We start from the raw sequence: 19,010 nt of genomic DNA, 5'->3' as shown, positions 1-19,010 counted from the left end.
GGATCAGTTTGGATATGTCAAAATACTTGAAGAGGTCATGTTGCCTTATGCTGAAGAGGACATGCCCTTGACATGGGTGTTTCAACAAGACAATGACCCCAAGCACACTACTAAACGAGCAAAATCTTAGTTCCAAACCAACAAAATTAATGTTTTGGAGTGGCCTGCCCAATCCCCAGGCCTAAATCCAATTGAGAACTTGTGGGGTGACATCACAAAAGCTTTTCTGAAGCAAAACCAAGAAATGTGAATGAATTGTGGAATGTTGTTAAAGAATCTTGAAGTGGAATAACAGCTGAAAGGTGCCACAAGTTGGTTGACTCCATGCCTCGCAGATGTGACGAAATCATGAAAAACTGTGGTTATACAACTAAATACTAGTTTAGTGATTCACAGGATTGCTAAAAAAGCAGTTTGAACATAATAGTTTTGAGTTTGTAGCGTCAACAGCAGGTGCTACTGTTATTGTGAACGCCCCCTTTTCTACTTTCTTTTACTAATAGCCCAATTTCATAGCCTTAAGAGTGTGCATATCATGAATGCTTGGTCTTGTTGGATTTGTGAGAATCTACTGAATCTACTGGTACCTTGTTTCCCATGTAACAATAAGAAATATACTCAAAACCTGGATTAATCTTTTTAGTCACATAGCACTACTATTATTCTGAACACTACTGTATGTGTGTGCATATGTGTATGTGTGTATGTATGTATGTATATGTATGTGTCAGTGGAGGACATAGATAACCAAAAAATTAACTTTGATAACAGATAATCGGATAACTAAAAAGTTATCTTTGATAGCATTAAAAGCGACAAAAGACCCAAACAATGAGCCTGCACTTCTATGTTTGAAGATCCTGGCCCCTGCTGGAAGCTCTTGTTTACTACACAGCTTACGGCACAGAAGCAAGCTGAGCGCAGCCACAAAAGCTAGCTCTCTACCAATCCCAATGCTCCGGTCAGGCGGAGATCTTGGAAAATAAAGTCATGCTGACTTATGGTTTGATGTGAATACTGATAGAGTAACTCCATTAATGTAAATTCTGTCATTTGTACAAAGTTAAAATATAACATATATATTTTAATGTTGAATAATGCACTAATTCTGAGGTTTTGTAACAAACACAGACAGATCGCAAAGGATTCTGGGTAAAAGTGCCTCTGCTAAACACTGATTGGTTCAGTCATTCATTATGTAAACCAACACGTTAATGTGACGTGTGTCGTGTGTTGGTGTTTACAGATAAATGTGCTTTTGGAAAATATTCCATTTTTTATTTGTAAAAACAGGCATTTTTACGGACCCCTGGAAGTGTCAGTGCAAAATGTTTTGCATGTGGAGTGAATGTGCACACGTTTTATTAGTGCCGTGCGCACGTTTGATGATGTTGTAAAACGTGCACTCAATATTGTCTTGACACATAAATGTTGACTATACACTGTGCGAGTTTTGACCCTGGCCTCTGTAACTAGGTTTAAGGATATGATTCCTTCTTTATGTTCTCCAATGCCATATACCAACACAGGGCAGAGTAGCTACCTAAACTCTGTGAGTGAGATAGATTATCTCATCAGTAGTTTTACATCCTCACTGAGGACAACTTTGGATGCTGTAGATCCTCTGAAAAAGAGAGCCTAAAATCAGAAGTGCCTGACTCCGTGGTATAACTCACAAACTCGCAGCTTAAAGCAGATAACCCGTAAGTTGGAGAGGAAATGGCGTCTCACTAATTTAGAAGATCTTCACTTAGCCTGGAAAAGAGTCTGTTGCTCTATAAAAAATCCCTCCGTAAAGCTAGGACATCTTACTACTCATCACTTATTGAAGAAAATAAGAACAACCCCAGGTTTCTTTTCAGCACTGTAGCCAGGCTGACAAAGAGTCAGAGCTCTATTGAGCCGAGTATACCTTTAACTTTAACTAGTAATGACTTCATGACTTTCTTTGCTAATAAAATTTTAACTATTAGAGAAAAAATTACTCATAACCATCCCAAAGACATATCGCTATCTTTGGCTGCTTTCAGTGATGCTGGTATTTGGCTAGACTCTTTCTCTCCGATTGTTCTGTCTGAGTTATTTTCATTAGTTTCTTCCTCCAAACCATCAACATGTCTATTAGACCCCATTCCTACCAGGCTGCTCAAGGAAGCCCTACCATTAATTAATCCTTCGATCTTAAATATGATCAATCTATCTTTATTAGTTGGCTATGTACCACAGGCTTTTAAGGTGGCAGTAATTAAACCATTACTTAAAAAGCCATCACTTGACCCAGCTATCTTAGCTAATTATAGGCCAATCTCCAACCTTCCTTTTCTCTCAAAAATTCTTGAAAGGGTAGTTGTAAAACAGCTAACTGATCATCTGCAGAGGAATGGTCTATTTGAAGAGTTTCAGTCAGGTTTTAGAATTCATCATAGTACAGAAACAGCATTAGTGAAGGTTACAAATGATCTTTTGGCCTCAGACAGTGGACTCATCTCTGTGCTTGTCCTGTTAGACCTCAGTGCTGCTTTTGATACTGTTGACCATAACATTTTATTACAGAGATTAGAGCATGCCATAGTTATTAAAGGCCCTGTGCTGCGGTGGTTTGAATCATATTTATCTAATAGATTACAATTTGTTCAGGTAAATGGGGAATCTTCTTCACAGACTAAGGCTAATTACGGAGTTCCACAAGGTTCTGTGCTAGGACCAATTTTATTCACTTTATACATGCTTCCCTTAGGCAGTATTATTAGACAGCATTGCTTAAATTTTCATTGTTACGCAGATGACACCCAGCTTTATCTATCCATGAAGCCAGAGGACACACACCAATGAGCTAAACTGCAGGATTGTCTTACAGACATAAAGACATGGATGACCTCCAATTTCCTGCTTTTAAACTCAGATAAAACTGAAGTTATTGTACTTGGCCCCACAAATCTTAGAAACATGGTGTCTAACCAGATCCTTACTCTGGATGGCATTACCCTGACCTCTAGTAATATTGTGAGAAATCTTGGAGTCATTTTTGATCAGGATATGTCCTTCAATGCGCATATTAAGCAAATATGTAGGACTGCTTTTTTGCATTTGCGCAATATCTCTAAAATTAGAAAGGTCTTGTCTCAGAGTGATGCTGAAAAACTAATTCATGCATTTATTTCCTCTAGGCTGGACTATTGTATTTCATTATCAGGTTGTCCTAAAAGTTCCCTGAAAAGCCTTCAGTTAATTCAAAATGCTGCAGCTAGAGTACTGACGGAGACTAGAAGGAGAGAGCATGTTTCACCCATATTGGCCTCTCTTCATTGGCTTCCTGTTAATTCTAGAATTTAAAATTCTTCTTCTTACTTATAAGGTTTTGAATAATCAGGTCCCATCTTATCTTAGGGACCTCATAGTACCATATCACCCCAATAGAGCGCTTCGCTCTCAGACTGCAGGCTTACTTGTAGTTCCTAGGGTTTTTAAGAGTAGAATGGGAGGCAGAGCCTTCAGCTTTCAGGCTCCTCTCCTGTGGAACCAGCTCCCAATTCGGATCAGGGAGACAGACACCCTCTCTACTTTTAAGATTAGGCTTAAAACTTTCCTTTTTGCTAAAGCTTATAGTTAGGGCTGGATCAGGTGACCCTGAACATCCCTTAGTTATGCTGCTATAGACTTAGATTGCTGGGGGGTTCCCATGATGCACTGAGTGTTTCTTTCTCTTTTTGCTCTGTATGCACCACTCTGCATTTACTCATTAGTGATTGATCTCTGATCCCCTCCACAGCATGTCTTTTTCCTGGTTCTCTCCCTCAGCCCCAACCAGTCCCAGCAGAAGACTGCCCCTCCCTGAGCCTGGTTCTGCTGGAGGTTTCTTCCTGTTAAAAGGGAGTTTTTCCTTCCCACTGTCGCCAAGTGCTTGCTCATAGGGGGTTGTTTTGACCGTTGGGGTTTTTCCGTAATTATTGTATGGCTTTGCCTTACGATATAAAGCGCCTTGGGGCAACTGTTTGTTGTGATTTGGCGCTATATAAATAAAACTGATTTGATTTGATTTAAAGTAATCTAAAAAGATAATCCAATAATGAAAACATTATCTTTGATAAATATTTGTTATCGGCTTATCGGAACTGTGCCCACCACTGGTATGTGTGTGTGTGTGTATATATATATATATATATTCTATTTGTACCTCATTTTCTTATTTTACTGTACTGCTACAAGTATTATTATTATTGCTTATCCTTGCACACGCTGTTTGATGAACATTTTCCTCTACTTGCACCCTTCTTGTATGTTTTTTAAGAGCTGACGTAACATGTGAATTTCTCCTCTGTGAGATTAATAAAGTTTATCTTATCTTATTAGACTGCACCTAACAATTATTTTTTTATTGATTAATCTGTTGATTATTTTTTCAATTAATCGATTAATCTATCACTTTGTTTTTTTTTGCTTAATCTATTAATATTCAATTGCAGGGGTGGCTTTCAACGGTGAATCTTTTTCTTTGGAAATAAGTGCAGTAACCGCTTGACCACCATGCTGCCTGACATGTCATTGTGCAGTTGCGTCAGGAAAAACAACCAGCATACAACTTGATTCCAACTGATATGGTAACAATGCCATTAACACAAAACAGCAACAGAAATGCATGTGTCGAGGTCCACTTACTTGAAAGACACCTGCCAGAGGTTCAGTGCCTGCTGCATAATTGGGCTGATACCGTGAAGATTATCTCTGATCTTCATTTTGGCCTGGAGAAAGGATTTATTCCACGGTTTTGGCATGACTGCAATCCTGCCAGTGAAATATAAGAGGGCTAGTGAAAGTCTTATTTATTTATTTATTGGCAAAATAACCCAAAAATGTTTTCTGCAAATTAAAACCTGGCTCAACATGTATGTTAGGGCCCTGTCCCACTGGCATTTAGGAGGATTTGCGTATGGATTGCGCACAAAATTGGCCCATATTTGCCAAACATCCGCAATATCCATGTAACATGCCTGTATGAGTCGGCCGTCATCCGAACACGCCCGTGATCATCCACAGAGACACGCATGTCTGAAGCCAGGATTTTTGAGCTGTTCAAAAATCTGAATGTGGATGACATCCGCCTTACATGCCCCATATATACTCAATTCATACACAATACATACTCACTCTATGCACTGTATATCTGCCGTTAACCGCTGATATTGTCCATGCTTGTGCATCAGCCCACCCCCTCTTCCCAGCAGAATTTCAGATTGAGAGCCCTGGGCCCTTTGATGGGAGAATGGGGTATTACTTACTCGGCTCTGTGGGGCAGTAGGCTTTTCACTTTGTCCTCTGTATTTTCTGGTATGCCTCTTAATATATAATTAACTGTAAGCACAAATAAACCATCATTTCATTAACATCATCCTATGAATCAAGACGGTTTAAATAATATGAAGGAAGTTACAAAAACTGCACTAAGAGCACATAAAACAAAGGCAGTTTGCCATGTTAGTATGTACATTTTATAACTGAATAATATACAAATAATGAATGTTTATGAGTTCAATAGGATGAATATTTCATGAGGTGAAAGATGAATGTCCCATTCAATGAGGCAAAGCTGAGTTGAATGGTACGTACCAGCTTTTACGTACCTCACTAAATATTCATTCCACTGAAAGAATGAAAAAACATTATTTGTTTTATATCACGGCTAAAATAGATCCTTGTCATTTGATATTTTATTAAATTACAAACAACAGAAAAGGCACTTACATTTGGTGTTCCACTGGTGCTAACAGTCCAACATGAACTTTAAATTGGAGTCCAAAATTGCGATGATGTAGCCCGTGATACCGTGCACTGACTTTGTGTACTTGCAAAAAAAAGAAAAGAAAAAAAAGACGTCATGTAGTTCCACAGTCCAGCAAAAAATCATGGCAGAAATTTGTCCAGCTTTTCATCCTAACTTCATCCTCTTCATCCTAACAGCTCTTCATGCCTCCAGACGGCTTACAGCGTAGTGGATTTGTTTTTTGTGTTAGAAGAATTAGCAGTGTCAGTTAATTCCTTCAAATCATCGCCCATGTTTAGCTAAACGCTGCCCCCGGTACTGTGAGCATGCGCGGCGGTCGGGGCGTGCAATAGCATATTTCATATAGCTCCAAAATTACACGCTAAAAAAGAACTATTGCATGGTCAATGAAACACAACGGCAAATGGTATGAATAATCCATGTCATGTGACATACAACTCACCAATCAAATGACAAGGATCCACTCAGTCGTTATATAATGCAAATTATGTTGCAGTTTAAAAATCAAACATATTTAAGTCATATCTGAACATCCCACTAATGAAAACTGACAACCTGGTCTCACGGCAAGTCGTGATTCAGCAGCACGAAATATACATTAATCTATTGATTCGTGATATTGTGATGAAAAAATGCCTCATTTTCGTCATGCAGCACAAATTCATTCTAATTCATTCCATGATGAGTGCACGAAATTAAAAGTGAAGCGGGGGGGGGGGGGCAGTTATGGTTAGGGTGGGGGGAAAGAGTAACATTAGGTTATGATTAAGGTTAGGGTCAGGGGTAGGATTAGGGTTAGGAATAGTGAGTTAAAAAAAACCCCGTCACGAAAATTTGACTCATTTTGTCACGGGAGCATGAAATAAAAAGTGAGACTGGGCTGGCACTGAAGACATTCAAAGACCTTTCGCTGTCTTCACACTGCGTATGTAATCATCTTTTGTCTCATTAATCAGCGGCGGTAACACAGCAGTCCACTGCTTCAAATCGCAGGACACTCTTCTCAAAATATTTTCCACCCATGAGTCTTGCAATGGAGCGAGAGACTCCAGGTTAAAACCATGCTGGATGTAGTGTTCATATTTCTGAAAGGACAAAAGAGTTTCAAAATAAATAAACAAACAAACATTTGTGCATACATCTCTGGCAGAAAATGGCAGTGTACATTATTCTGATGAGGGAACAAATACGAGGTCTGTTAGAAAAGTATCTGACCTTTTTATTTCTTGCAAAAACCTGATGGATTTGAATCACGTGTGCTTGCATGAGCCAACCTTGCACCTTCATGCGCATGCACAAAGCTGCTAACGGCGGAGCAAAAGCAACTTTGTGTCTCACAGGACATGCTGGACTCCGAAAAATGATGCACACCTCTTCCACCATTCGGAAGATTCAGACGGCTTTCGGTGACTTTTCAGTCGTGTGACTATCCGAGAAATTGTGGAAGAGGTGAGCATGTCACAACATGTCCTGTGAGACTTCAACACGAAGGTGCTTTTTCTCTGCTGTCAGCAGCTTCGGCACGAATTTCACAGCCAAATCTTCTGTCACAGCGGAATGTGCTGAAAAAGTGTTGGTGTCCACCTCTTCCGCAATTTCGAGGATAGTTACACGATGGTCCCGCATCACCACAGCATTCACTTTGGAAATGATCTGGTCATTTCAGCATGTTGATGGCCGACCGGAGCGTGGCTCGCTCTTCACTGTTGTGCGGACGTCTTTAAACTGGTTGTACCACTCCTTAATCTGTGTGATGCCCATAGGATCGTCACCGAAAGCCTTCTGAATCATCTGAATGGTTTTCACCTGGCTGTCGCCCAGTTTCTGGCAAAATTTGATTCAGTAGCGCTGCTCCAGTCGTTCCGCCATTTTCCTTGGAATGAAAATCCGATGAGAGACTACACCCGTCCTCACACGAATGCTGCTTACCAGCAAATGATGCAATCGACAGGCGTGAAAAAATTCACGTATGCGCACAAAGGTTCAAGGTTGGCTCATGCAAGCACACGTGATTCAAATCCATCAGGTTTTTGCAAAAAATAAAAAGGTTGGATACTTTTCTAACAGACCTCGTACAGCTTTATATATGACAATTGTTAGCTTATTGTCAAATTAAAATGGATTGGATTCAAAAATGTAAGGCCCCTTTAATACAGAAACATACTACTATTTTCATTAAGGTAAGTCCCTTTGGCTGCTCCCTTGTTTACACTCGGGGTCGCCACAGCAAATCCAAGGTGGATCTGCATGTTGAATTGGCACAGGTTTTACGCCGGATGCCCTTCCTGACGCAACTCCACATTACATGGAGAAAATGTGGCAGGGGTGGGATTTGAACCCGGAACCTTCTGCACTGAAACCAAGCGCATTAACCACTTGGCCACCACCCCTACACTAGTTTCATTAAAAACAATAATTAATTTTTAGATAGAAATGCTATCAAAACTTTGAAACATTTTAAAAACATGTATTTGTCATATGCACTGTAACAAACGGGAAAGCAGATTTTTCCATTTCAGTGTAACCTTTGAGTATTCACCTTAATTTTGTAATTGTGTCCATTAGCAGATGTCAGGGGAACAAATGTCTGAATGTAGAATTATATAGTTCAGTGTCCAACCATTCCCTTTCCTTGGTTCCCACTGACTTTAGTTTGTCATACCATGGATGTATGTGGAGCAAGTAAAATATTATCAGCACCATGTCCATCTAGTGGCTTTTAAACCAGTGCATGCTGCGCTGGTTTAAAAGCCACTGTTTTCTTTATTTGCTCAATTGTGTTAGCTTGCCCGCACTGTGCATATAGCAACTGCAACCCATAGAAACCAAGAAAACAAAGCTGTGTTTACACAGCTGATATAGGATCATATCAAATATCTTTTAAAGATTATGTCAAAGAATGACATGGTCAATGTTTTCATTGTGACTGCTTACACAGAAAAACAGAGCCATGGAAATTATATTTAGCATTACATCACTGTGGTATAAATTATGATAGTAAATAATGAATTTCACCTTGTCATCCTTCACCATCACTGTGGTCCCATCAGGGCTTGCCTCTTCCTTCCTAAATAGCACAATAAAGAAATCAAAAAGAAAGGGAAAGTTGTTAATTATATAATTTCTAAATTAATATAAACACGTCAAATGCTTGACTACTTTTAGGTGGTCGTCATCATTTTAGGGGAGCGGGGGGCTTATATGTACCGTAGTTTAGTTTAACCATTATTTTTCTGATCAATGGCAAGTGACTTTATGTTTTAATGTACTAGACAGCGCACCCACATTTGAAGCCATATGTTTACATACACAGTGGCTAACAACTTTCTAACTCAATTTTCTCCAAATAAACACATTTCACTTCAGCAAACAATGTGCTTGTGAAGTCAATTCTAATCTCAATTTTATCTCCATATTAACATCTTTAAAAACAGTTACAAGAAAAATTTACTTAAGTTTTGAGTCGTGTCAAATTTTCAGTGGGACAAACATTTTCCGGCTGACTCTTCAAACAGCATGGAAGATTGCAGAAATGAAATGACTAACTGGCATAATTAGAGGTAAAATGGAGAACCTGTAACTGAATTTAATCGCCTACTTGTGGAAACAATATTAAGTTTATGAGTAATACAGTATCTTGATGGCAAACCTAAAAATCAAGTTATGTAGAGGGTGCAAGTCCATTTCAGGTGTGTATGACTGTATACTGCAATTTATGCAGCAGCGGTAAGGTGAGGATTTGCATTTCTTCATGAATAGTTACCAGGGACAGCTGGCAAAAATGCTGGCAGCTGTCATTAATGGCCTCACACCGCTAAGCCCTCCATATCATTTACTACCCCGATACACACACACACACACACACACACACACACACACACACACACACACACACACACACACACACATATTTATTTTTATTTATTTTTCGTGCATTAGTTTTGTGTTTGTGATGTTGGGAATGCGTGAGGTATGTGATTTGACCTTTGAATTTATCCAGCAGCCCCTGCGGCGCTTAAACTCGAAACTGGCTTATCAGTAGCCGACAGAGTAATCCCATGTGGCCATGTCTGAGTCAATACTAAAAGTTAGTGGTAACTTCCATGAAATGTTTTAGCGGTTTATCTGTTTAGCGTTATGAAAGTTTACTTTTCAGTTAGCATATTATTGCTTATCCAAGCTATCTTTTTGGCTAGCTATGCCCAGCAACGGTCAGGATCCCGACACATGACACAAAGACGCTTGTGTTCACACAAAATTTTAATATACGGAACCTGAGGTAATTTCTATGGATCATTTCAGAGAAAGTAAAAGGTGCCCACTGCATGCATGTGCACTGTCCATGTAGCACATTCCAATGCAGCAAAATACTGCTGATGTCTGGTAATCATAGATTCACCCTCTTCAAGCAAATCAATTATACTGTACCATACAAGCCCACCTGTCGTATGTATAAAAACAGATGTGTTTGGATGTTTTTATTTGCATACAGACTATTTTGCACGCACAAAGCAAGTGAGCCAAAGTAGCACAGTGTGTTGTTCAAATATGTCACACGCCTCCATACTTGATAAATGGCAACAAACTCTAACACAGATGCTTATTTTCATACAAGATTAATATAACCTGAGGTCATTTCTATGGATCATTTCACAGAAGGTAAAAGGTGTGACTGAATGGGATGGGCGCAATTCGTATGGTACATTCCAATGCAACAAAAATACTGAGGATTTCTGGTAATAATTACTTTACCTCCTCTCTCTATATAAAGCCTGTATTGCCCCAATAAATTATGCAATAAGGGATTAATCAATCAAAAGTAGTGTGTGTGTGTGTGTGTGTGTGTGTGTGTGTGTGTGTGTGTGTGTGTGTGTGTGTGTGTGTGTCTCCCTATCTTGTCCAAATACCACCTTGGAATTGAGTCAAACTTGGCACACATATAATTTGACATACAGGGAGCAACACAAGCTATTAAGCACTTTAGTAGTAGCAGTAGCATAGTAGTAGTAGTAGCTGCCTCTCCTTGAGGCAGTTTTAGTCACACCCTAACAGTTCTCTGGAATCTGGGATAGGTGGGAGGTGATATCTTTGTTGGTGATGATGAAGTTTTCATTTCAGTCTCTGGATCAAACCCACCCTGGGGCAGGTAATCAGCCAGTAAAGCCATATAAAGCTTGTCCACCAGAATAATATATGCAGTAAGGGAATTAGACAGTGACACTTACATTATGTGTCTGACCAACATCCTGCGTAATGCCTGCATATGCTCTGCATCTTGTGTGTGTCTGGTGCCAACATGCCCGAGGACTCTTGAAAGTTGTCCAATTTGTCTGTCCTGGTCAACACTCTGACCTGTGACCTGACGTGTGCTGGAAGGATGTCCAGTATGTCCACTTAGCATGCCTCCTAAAGGATAGAAGAGACACATATTGCTATACAGACTTCAGATGGTGTAAAATAAAATTATACTGTTTAAATGCTTCCCGAGGGATTCAGATGAATTCCAGTTTTTTCCATTTAGCTGAAGACCGCTAGCTCTTCTTTGGTGAAAAAAATTTAAAAAGATGAAGCCACCTTATTAATTATGAAGCCAACAAAACTGTATTTCATGTTTTGTGTGATCAACTTCTTTTCATTTTTTTATACATCTATTTCTGTATTCAATCCCTGCAACACATTCCAAAACAAGTTGTGACAGAGGCAGTTTCTTGAAAATACAAGGATTAAATCTTCACTTTTATAGACAGTTTTCTTGACACATCAGGGGATGGAAACATGAAAATTTCCATGTCACTGAATATGTTTCGGACATGCGTGTTGACCTGAACAGGCTCAGTAGTCTTTTCTGGTGATATCCCTCATTACAGTAAAAGCAATAGGCATTCAGAAAAGTCTATAAGTATATATTTAGAGAAATGCATCCAAAATAATCAGGAGGAATTTCACTATGCAGTGAGAACATGTTACCAATGTAGATTCAACACAATACCACTTAACCTACCTTTCGCAAATGCTCCAAGTCTCTCTGGTTTCTGGTAGAGTAAGGGATGCTTTATCCATGAAGCTATTATGTCCCTCCGCTGCCATGGGTTTGTGACCTTCAGGTTAAAGTTAACCATTAGTTCAACAAGGCATTTTTTTCATCACTGCATTCATCATACATCATGAGTGGCTGGTGAACAAACCATTTGGGGAAGCATTTAATAATTGTCCGAGACTCCGTAGCCATTAAACGGCTATGGAAAGCAATCAATGTACATCGATTGCTGGCTACCTATCCATCTGTTTCCGTAGCCGTGAAACCAGAATATCGGCAAATTATTTAACACAAACACATAATTCAAATATATATACATATAAACATTTTTATCTTTATTAATACAGAGTTCATAGTAACACAAGAGCTCTACTGTCCGAAGTGTTCATAGTGTCCATGTGTGCATGGAAATTTACTTTGAAGACAGCAGCTGTAGCAACTCTGGAACAGACAAACCACTGTAGACACTGCATTTCCCACTTGTCAGCAGTCTTCTTGATGAAAGGGAGTGGCTTGTTGGTCTTCCTCTTCTTGTTTGGTAGGCCGATGACTGTAGTGACAGCTCCCTTAGGTCGTCCTTGGATCTTTGGTGCGCCCATCAAACTGGTCCCAGCTGGTAGGCAGGATCAGTGCTGCAACATCAGTCCTGGAGTAGGCCATGTCATCCAGCAACTAGTCAGGGGCTGATGATGTTGAAGACTCTGGAACTGATGCAGGTACTGAAAGAGGCACAGGAACAGATGCCTCAGCAGCTGGAACAGGTGCCGATGCTGGATCAGGAACCATTATGAATTCTTCTCCTGCCTGTGTCAGCACTTCCACCACTGTTGCTGTATTGCCCTGTCGCCAGATGGTTGTCAGTTGTCTGATGACCACAAGGCATTGATGGAACTCCTGTATTCCACACTCTGAGGCTAGTGAGGCAAGCTGCTGGGTTGCTGTAGAATACTTCTGGAACTTCTCCTGCTGTGACAGGACCCATGGAGCAGCTTGACGTGACTGGGAGTGATTGATGACAGCAGGCCTCACCTCTGGTAGCTGATGACACTACTGGTAGCGAGTACAGGTACAGCATGTAGCAACTAGGTCCTCAGAGTATGGCTTCAATCCCAGCTGGTCGCGCAGCTGGAAGATGTGCTTACAGGGAAGGTGCAACAAGGTGTAGAACACAACACAGGTACATGATGTTGGTGTGATGAAGACCTGCCCCTGTGATGAATCAGCACTGTGTGGCTCCTGGGGGTTGTTAGGGTCGGCAATTAGCACTAAAGAGCTGATCTCTAGCTATGGCTGGATGAGCTTCATGGCATATGGTGTCACCAGCTGCTGAAATGCAGCTGCAGCAGCACCCTGGTTGACCTGCAGTGGTGCCTTCTGGAAGAGTTCCACAATCCGCTGGTTCCTGTCGTTGCGCAGGGTACGGTGACACCAAGAACTGCATGAATGAAGTCCTGTATCTTCATCTTGCAGGTTATCACTGACTTGATCTTGTTGAATCTGCTTGCCATTCTGTTGTTTATTCGCTGGTTGAGGGTGAAATGTTGATGTTTCAGTCCTTCAACCCACTCTGTCTTGATGGGGTGCCAGTTGGTGTCGAAGTATTCCTGGATGCTAGGGATACTGGCAGCTTGGAGGTCCTGTGGAAAGGGTCAGCTCCATCAGGCTCCTGGGAGTGCAGCTCTCTGACAGCCTCTCCTGGACTGACAACACCACAGTGGTGGTGAAGAAAGCCGAGCAGCGATTCCACTTCCTGAGGGTGCTCAGGAGAAACAATCTGGAGGAGAAGCTGCTGGTGTTGTTATACAGAGCCACCATGGAGAGCATCCTGACGTATTGCATCACAGCGTGGTATGGGGGGGTGCTCAGCAGTAGACAGGAGAGCGCTGCAGAGGGTGATCAACATGGCCCAAAGGATCACTGGTTGCTCTCTGCCCAGCCTGAAAGACATTGCCAGCTCTCGCTACCTCAGCAGAGCTGCTAGCATCAGCAAAGACACATCCCACCCCAGCAACCACCTGTTTGACCTACTACCCTCCGGCCGACGGTATAGGTCAGTCAAAACTAGGACAAACAGACTCAGGAACAACTTTCTCCCCACAGCAATCACCGCACTGAACAGTAACAAATCACTCTAATCCGTACCTTTCAAGTAAGTTTCTTGTACAATATCTGTAAACCATGTGCAATTTTCCCGTGCAATATGATTCCACAGTTGTATATAATTCTCATTTTACATTTTACTTGGTCCACATTTTATTTTATTTTACCTTATGTTTATATTAGTTGTACATATACTCTGAATAATTTACTGTTAAATTTCACTGTCTTTTACTTGGCTAAAAATTACTCGCACCACGGAAAGCACCTTTTTGGAGTTGCACTCAAATCTTGTTGTAATGCAAATTACAGTGACAATAAAGGCAATTCTGATTCTGATTCTGATTCTCATCGCAGCATTGGCAGGCAGCCTCAATCCTTGATGTCCTGAAGGGACTGCAGCATTGTCATCCTCTCATGTGCTGAGATCCCATCTTCTCTGCTGTTACCTCCCTCTTGAAGGATCTCAGGACATGAAAGAGGCAGATCTGCAGATCAGCTTGCTGGATCTCCTCCTTGAACACACTCCTCTCAGTCATGTCCTTGTCTGTCAGCACTACTCTGATGTCAGTCCACCGAGGATTGTGTGTCTTGAACAGCTATAGCATCCTCTGCAGAAGTGGCTTGTCTTCAGACACCACGAAGTAAGCAGCAGCCACCTCAGTCTCGCCGTTCCCATCCAGGACCATGAACAGGTACAGTGGTATCTGTACGTTGTTGACTTTGTGAGTCGTGTCACACATCATCAGCTCAGGGTAGAGCTGGAAGACAGTCTTCATTTCCTGTAGGTAGATTCCCTAGATAATGGACTCCTCTATGACAAATTTGGCGGTTAGTCCAGGGCAGGACTGCAGGTAGTCCTGAAGCCTGTCCAGCTCACTTGTCTCTGCTGTTGTTCCTGAGACCCTTTTCATCTGTTTGCCAATGTTGTGGATGTCACAGAGAAGGATCTTCTTGCCCATCTTCTCTTCCAGCTGACGCCTGACAAGTTTGCGGTTGGCATCCACATTCAGCATGTCCTGGACTGTGGACAGGTCACCATCACTGGGCTTCTGCTGTGAGGGATAATGTTGGTATACACCCTCTGTGACCTCATGGTTTGCCATCTGCTGTAGCACGAAGCTTCAACAGGAAGGGTCACTCTTGTCTGAATGTTGCCGTACAGCGCTCCCTTGATCTAGACTTGTGTTGGAGCCCTCCATGGATACATTAGATGGTTCAGCTGATAGTATTCAAGCTCAGGTTTAAATACCTATTAGGCATTCGTTTCAAAAATACCTGAATGGTGCTGGCATCTCTTTTCCAAAGCTGTGTGAAGTTAACTTTCTCATATTGTTTTTTTTTATTTCAAAGTCTTTACAACTATCAAACTTAGTCCCAATTTCAAGCATTTTACTGCCACTATCTTACTATTGTTTTAATCAAACTCTATAAACATCACTCTCAGTTTGATGTTAACTCCTTGAGATCACTGGAGCAAGTGTGATGACCCTGAGCAATGTGCCAGCTTATATACAGCATCACTGGTTGTTTGACAATTGTGATATTGCGAATACCAGTTGAGCTGCCTTTGATAAGCATTGACAAGTAACTGAGTGTTTGCGTATAATTATTACACCTTTTGATCAGCACTGGCAGCATTGACAAGTGTCATATTTTCATGTATGTCATATTTTTTTATCTACGTGCCATGAGCTTTCAGTATATAAATATATATTGTTATAATAGTTTCATGAATATGGAGAGCAGTGCTCTCAATAGTGGTTTAAGGCTACGGAATACGTTCCAGCTTTCACTGAATTAGGCATTTTTTCCATTGAAATAATGAAAAAACATTCATTATTTGTTTTATATCACGGCTAAAATAGGTCCTTGTCATTTGATATTTTACTAATTTATAAACAACAGAAAAGGGACTTATATTTTGGTGTTCCACTGGTGCTTAAAAGTCCAACACAAACTTTAAATCGGAGTTGAAAATTGCAATGATGTAGCCTGTAATGCCATGCACTGACTTCGTGTACTTACAAAAACAAAAAACAAAAAACAAAAAGACTTTGTGTCGTTCCTTTGTCCAGCGAAAAACCACGTCAGAAATTTGTCCAGCTTTTCATCCTAACAGCTCTGGATTTTTTTGGTTGTGTTACAAGCATTAGCAGTGTCAATTAGCGCCTTCAAATCGTCATCTGCCAGCAACACAAACTCTGCTATATTTAGCTAAACACCGCCCCCGGTAGTGTGAGCGTGTGGTGGTTGGGATGTGCAATAACACATTTCATATGGCACCAAAATCACACGCTAAAAAAGAACTATTGCACGGTCAGTGATACACAATGGCAAATGGTATGTGTAATCCATGTCACGTGACATACAACCCACCAATCAAATGACAAGAATCCACTCAGCTATTATATAATAGATTTATATACTATAGCTGTGATGATACAAACATTAAATAATGTTTGTATCATCACAGCTATAATACATAAATATATAGCAGTCCGTTATAAATATTTATAACGGACTGCTATATAGAATCTCGATTTTCCACATTAATATTACCGTATTTTCCGGACTATAAGTCGCACTTTTTTACATGTTTTGGCAGGGGGTGCGACCTATACTCCAGTGCGACTTATAAATGAAAAATATACCGGTAGATTCTCAATTAATTTACCATAATAAAACAATTTTACGTGACAGAGTCGCTCTATGTTTTAAAATGGCCACCGGAAACGGAAATGCAATGCATCATGGGCACTGTAGTATGGCAGCCGTCCTATAGGTCACGCTGGTCGCGATAACCAATCAGAGAACAGAACATTGGACGCGTATTCCTCACTTCACCCAGACAATGATTGTGAAACAGCGTGTGAAGCAGATGAACACGGTGTTTATTCCGGGAGGGCTAACAAAACAGCTTCAACCCTTGGATATCAGTGTGAGCAGAGTTGATGCTCAGAGCTGTGTGGGAGCACTGGGTGAGCGACGGCGGAGGATTAGCATCTGCACTTGGAAGGAGCTGGCTTCGACACCACAGGGAGGTCATGAGCTGCGCAGGTAGGTGCTGCATGGTTCGGCTCGCAATGTGGTCCGCAAAATGCAAACATATCCATAGGTAAAATGCAGCTCACAAGAGGGTGCTCAAGGCTTGTGTGACTGTTCCTGCGACTTCTGACTACCATAGAAAAATAAAAATTTCAACATTACTGATAACAAGACAATGGAGAAGACCAGAAAAAAAATGCCACCAAAAAGAAAAGCATACTCTGCAGATTACAAGTTGTGACTGGTGAAATATGCATCCGAAAACGGTAATCGAGCAGCAGAGAGAGAGTTTGGAGTGAGTGAAAAACTTGTGAGGGACTGGAGGAAAGCGGAGGTTACTCTAACCACCATGAAAAAAAGAAAAAAAGCTAATCGCGGGCTAAAAGCTAGATGGCCACAGCTAGAGGAACGAGTCCCCACATGGGTGCTCGAACAACGTGCAGATATTATCATCATAATATCATAATATTATCATCTGAACTTTCATGTTAAGTTAACATACCTGTATGTTCATGCGACTTATACTCCAGTGCGACTTACCTATGGTTTATTTTTCTTTGTAATGGATAAAGTGGCTGGTGCGACTTATACTCCAGTGCGACTTATAGTCCGGAAAATGCGGTAATCATCCATGCAGTCTGCGAACTGGGGCTAAGTCAGAATTTTTTTTTTTACTCTAAAATCTGACCATCATTTCTAGGACACTGCATGCTTCAGGTGTCAGAATTAAGTTCTCAGTGTGTCTCACCTGCAGAGCAACCTTGCAACTTATTTTATACCTTATACTAAATAGTTTGCATTAAACGGCAACTGAATTGTAGAATTAGTGGATAAGGAGCTGGCCTGCCAGTTTGTAGACCTGGGTTCCAATTTTTCACACGCTACCTGCATCCTTGGAAAAGACACTTAATCTGTATTGTCTCAGTCTGCCCAGCTGCAAAAGTGGGGACCAACATTTGTGATACAAGACACTTAGCTTAGTTCTTTTTTTTTTCATGTATGCTTTGTACCCGTGGAGAAGGTGCTGGCAGAGATGCTTGAACATCAGTGTCATCTGTATTCTTCTGCTTCTTTTTTTTCTTGGTGTGGGGCTGACTCTGTGGAAAGACAATTTATTATTCCAACTGTCAGAACACTGTTGACTGAACACTGTTTCATTTTAACGAAAAACTATCAGAAAGAAATTCCGACAGTTAACAATAAAACAGAAAAACCTGTGCGGAACAGTTGACTTGGTCACGGCCACGTCACTGCCACTTTACTTCTGCGTCAGGCCAGTTGCTGGTCTGAAAATACGCAGCTGTCAACATGCTTTACCATAGACATACATTGTGTATTTGGGAGTGCTATTTGCTGTTGAATTCCAGATTTAAGTAATTATTTGTTTGAATTTAGTTATAATTCTGTTGTTGGAACCTTAGTGTGGCCTTCAACTATTCAGAGGGTTTGGATAATATTGCCCAGGAGCGACATAAAACCAAATTAGCAGCAGCAGGACTGGCATCTTGTCTGTACCAACTTGAAGCTGGATGATGGAAAAATGATCCCACACAATGGCCAGATGTTTCTGTGAAGGCTCTCAGTTGTCCAGTTGGTTTCCATAGTAGAGAAGCTCGAATCTTCGAAGTAGAAGATTCAAGCTTCTCTACAATGGCCAGATGTTCAGTATATCCTGATATTTATTCCTATGTCATAGACACACCAGGTATTTTTTGTATTTTATATCATCTATGTCATGTATTCATTGAGAACTGGTCTACCTCAGGAGGGGCCATGCTGCTGATTATTTTCCCCCAAAGTAATATCAGTTATCAAGTTGTTCACCAGTGAATATGGCTTTATACTGAAGAGGTGTATAATATATCATTTATAATTTATAATATATATTCTGTAGGGTGTAAAAAGCCATATTCATTGGTAAAACAACTTGATAACGATTTTATCATATACTTAGTATAAATGATAAATGTTGTATGGTTTTCTGCAAGGTGTAAAAAGCCATATTCATTGGTAAAACAACTTGATAACGATTTTATCATATACAGTGGT

The 19,010-nt window shown here is 40.7% G+C and overlaps 1 protein-coding gene across 1 annotated transcript in view; it reads right to left on the bottom strand.

Annotated features, from left to right (window-relative positions):
* The window catches only part of LOC117524084 (dynein heavy chain 7, axonemal-like), a 289,259-nt gene extending 277,947 nt beyond the window's left edge, over positions 1–11,312 (bottom strand). The window contains 5 exon segments of the mRNA XM_034185816.1: positions 4,657–4,782; positions 5,277–5,349; positions 6,684–6,864; positions 8,795–8,846; positions 11,005–11,312. Coding sequence (XP_034041707.1) covers positions 4,657–4,782; positions 5,277–5,349; positions 6,684–6,864; positions 8,795–8,846; positions 11,005–11,207 — 635 coding nt within the window. The 5' untranslated portion in view covers positions 11,208–11,312.
* Positions 11,313–19,010: the final 7,698 nt, after the last annotated feature.

Source organism: Thalassophryne amazonica, chromosome 14, assembly GCF_902500255.1.
Source record: "Thalassophryne amazonica chromosome 14, fThaAma1.1, whole genome shotgun sequence".
NCBI classification, from domain to species: Eukaryota; Metazoa; Chordata; class Actinopteri; order Batrachoidiformes; family Batrachoididae; genus Thalassophryne; species Thalassophryne amazonica.
This window is presented reverse-complemented; position numbering and strand designations above follow the sequence as displayed.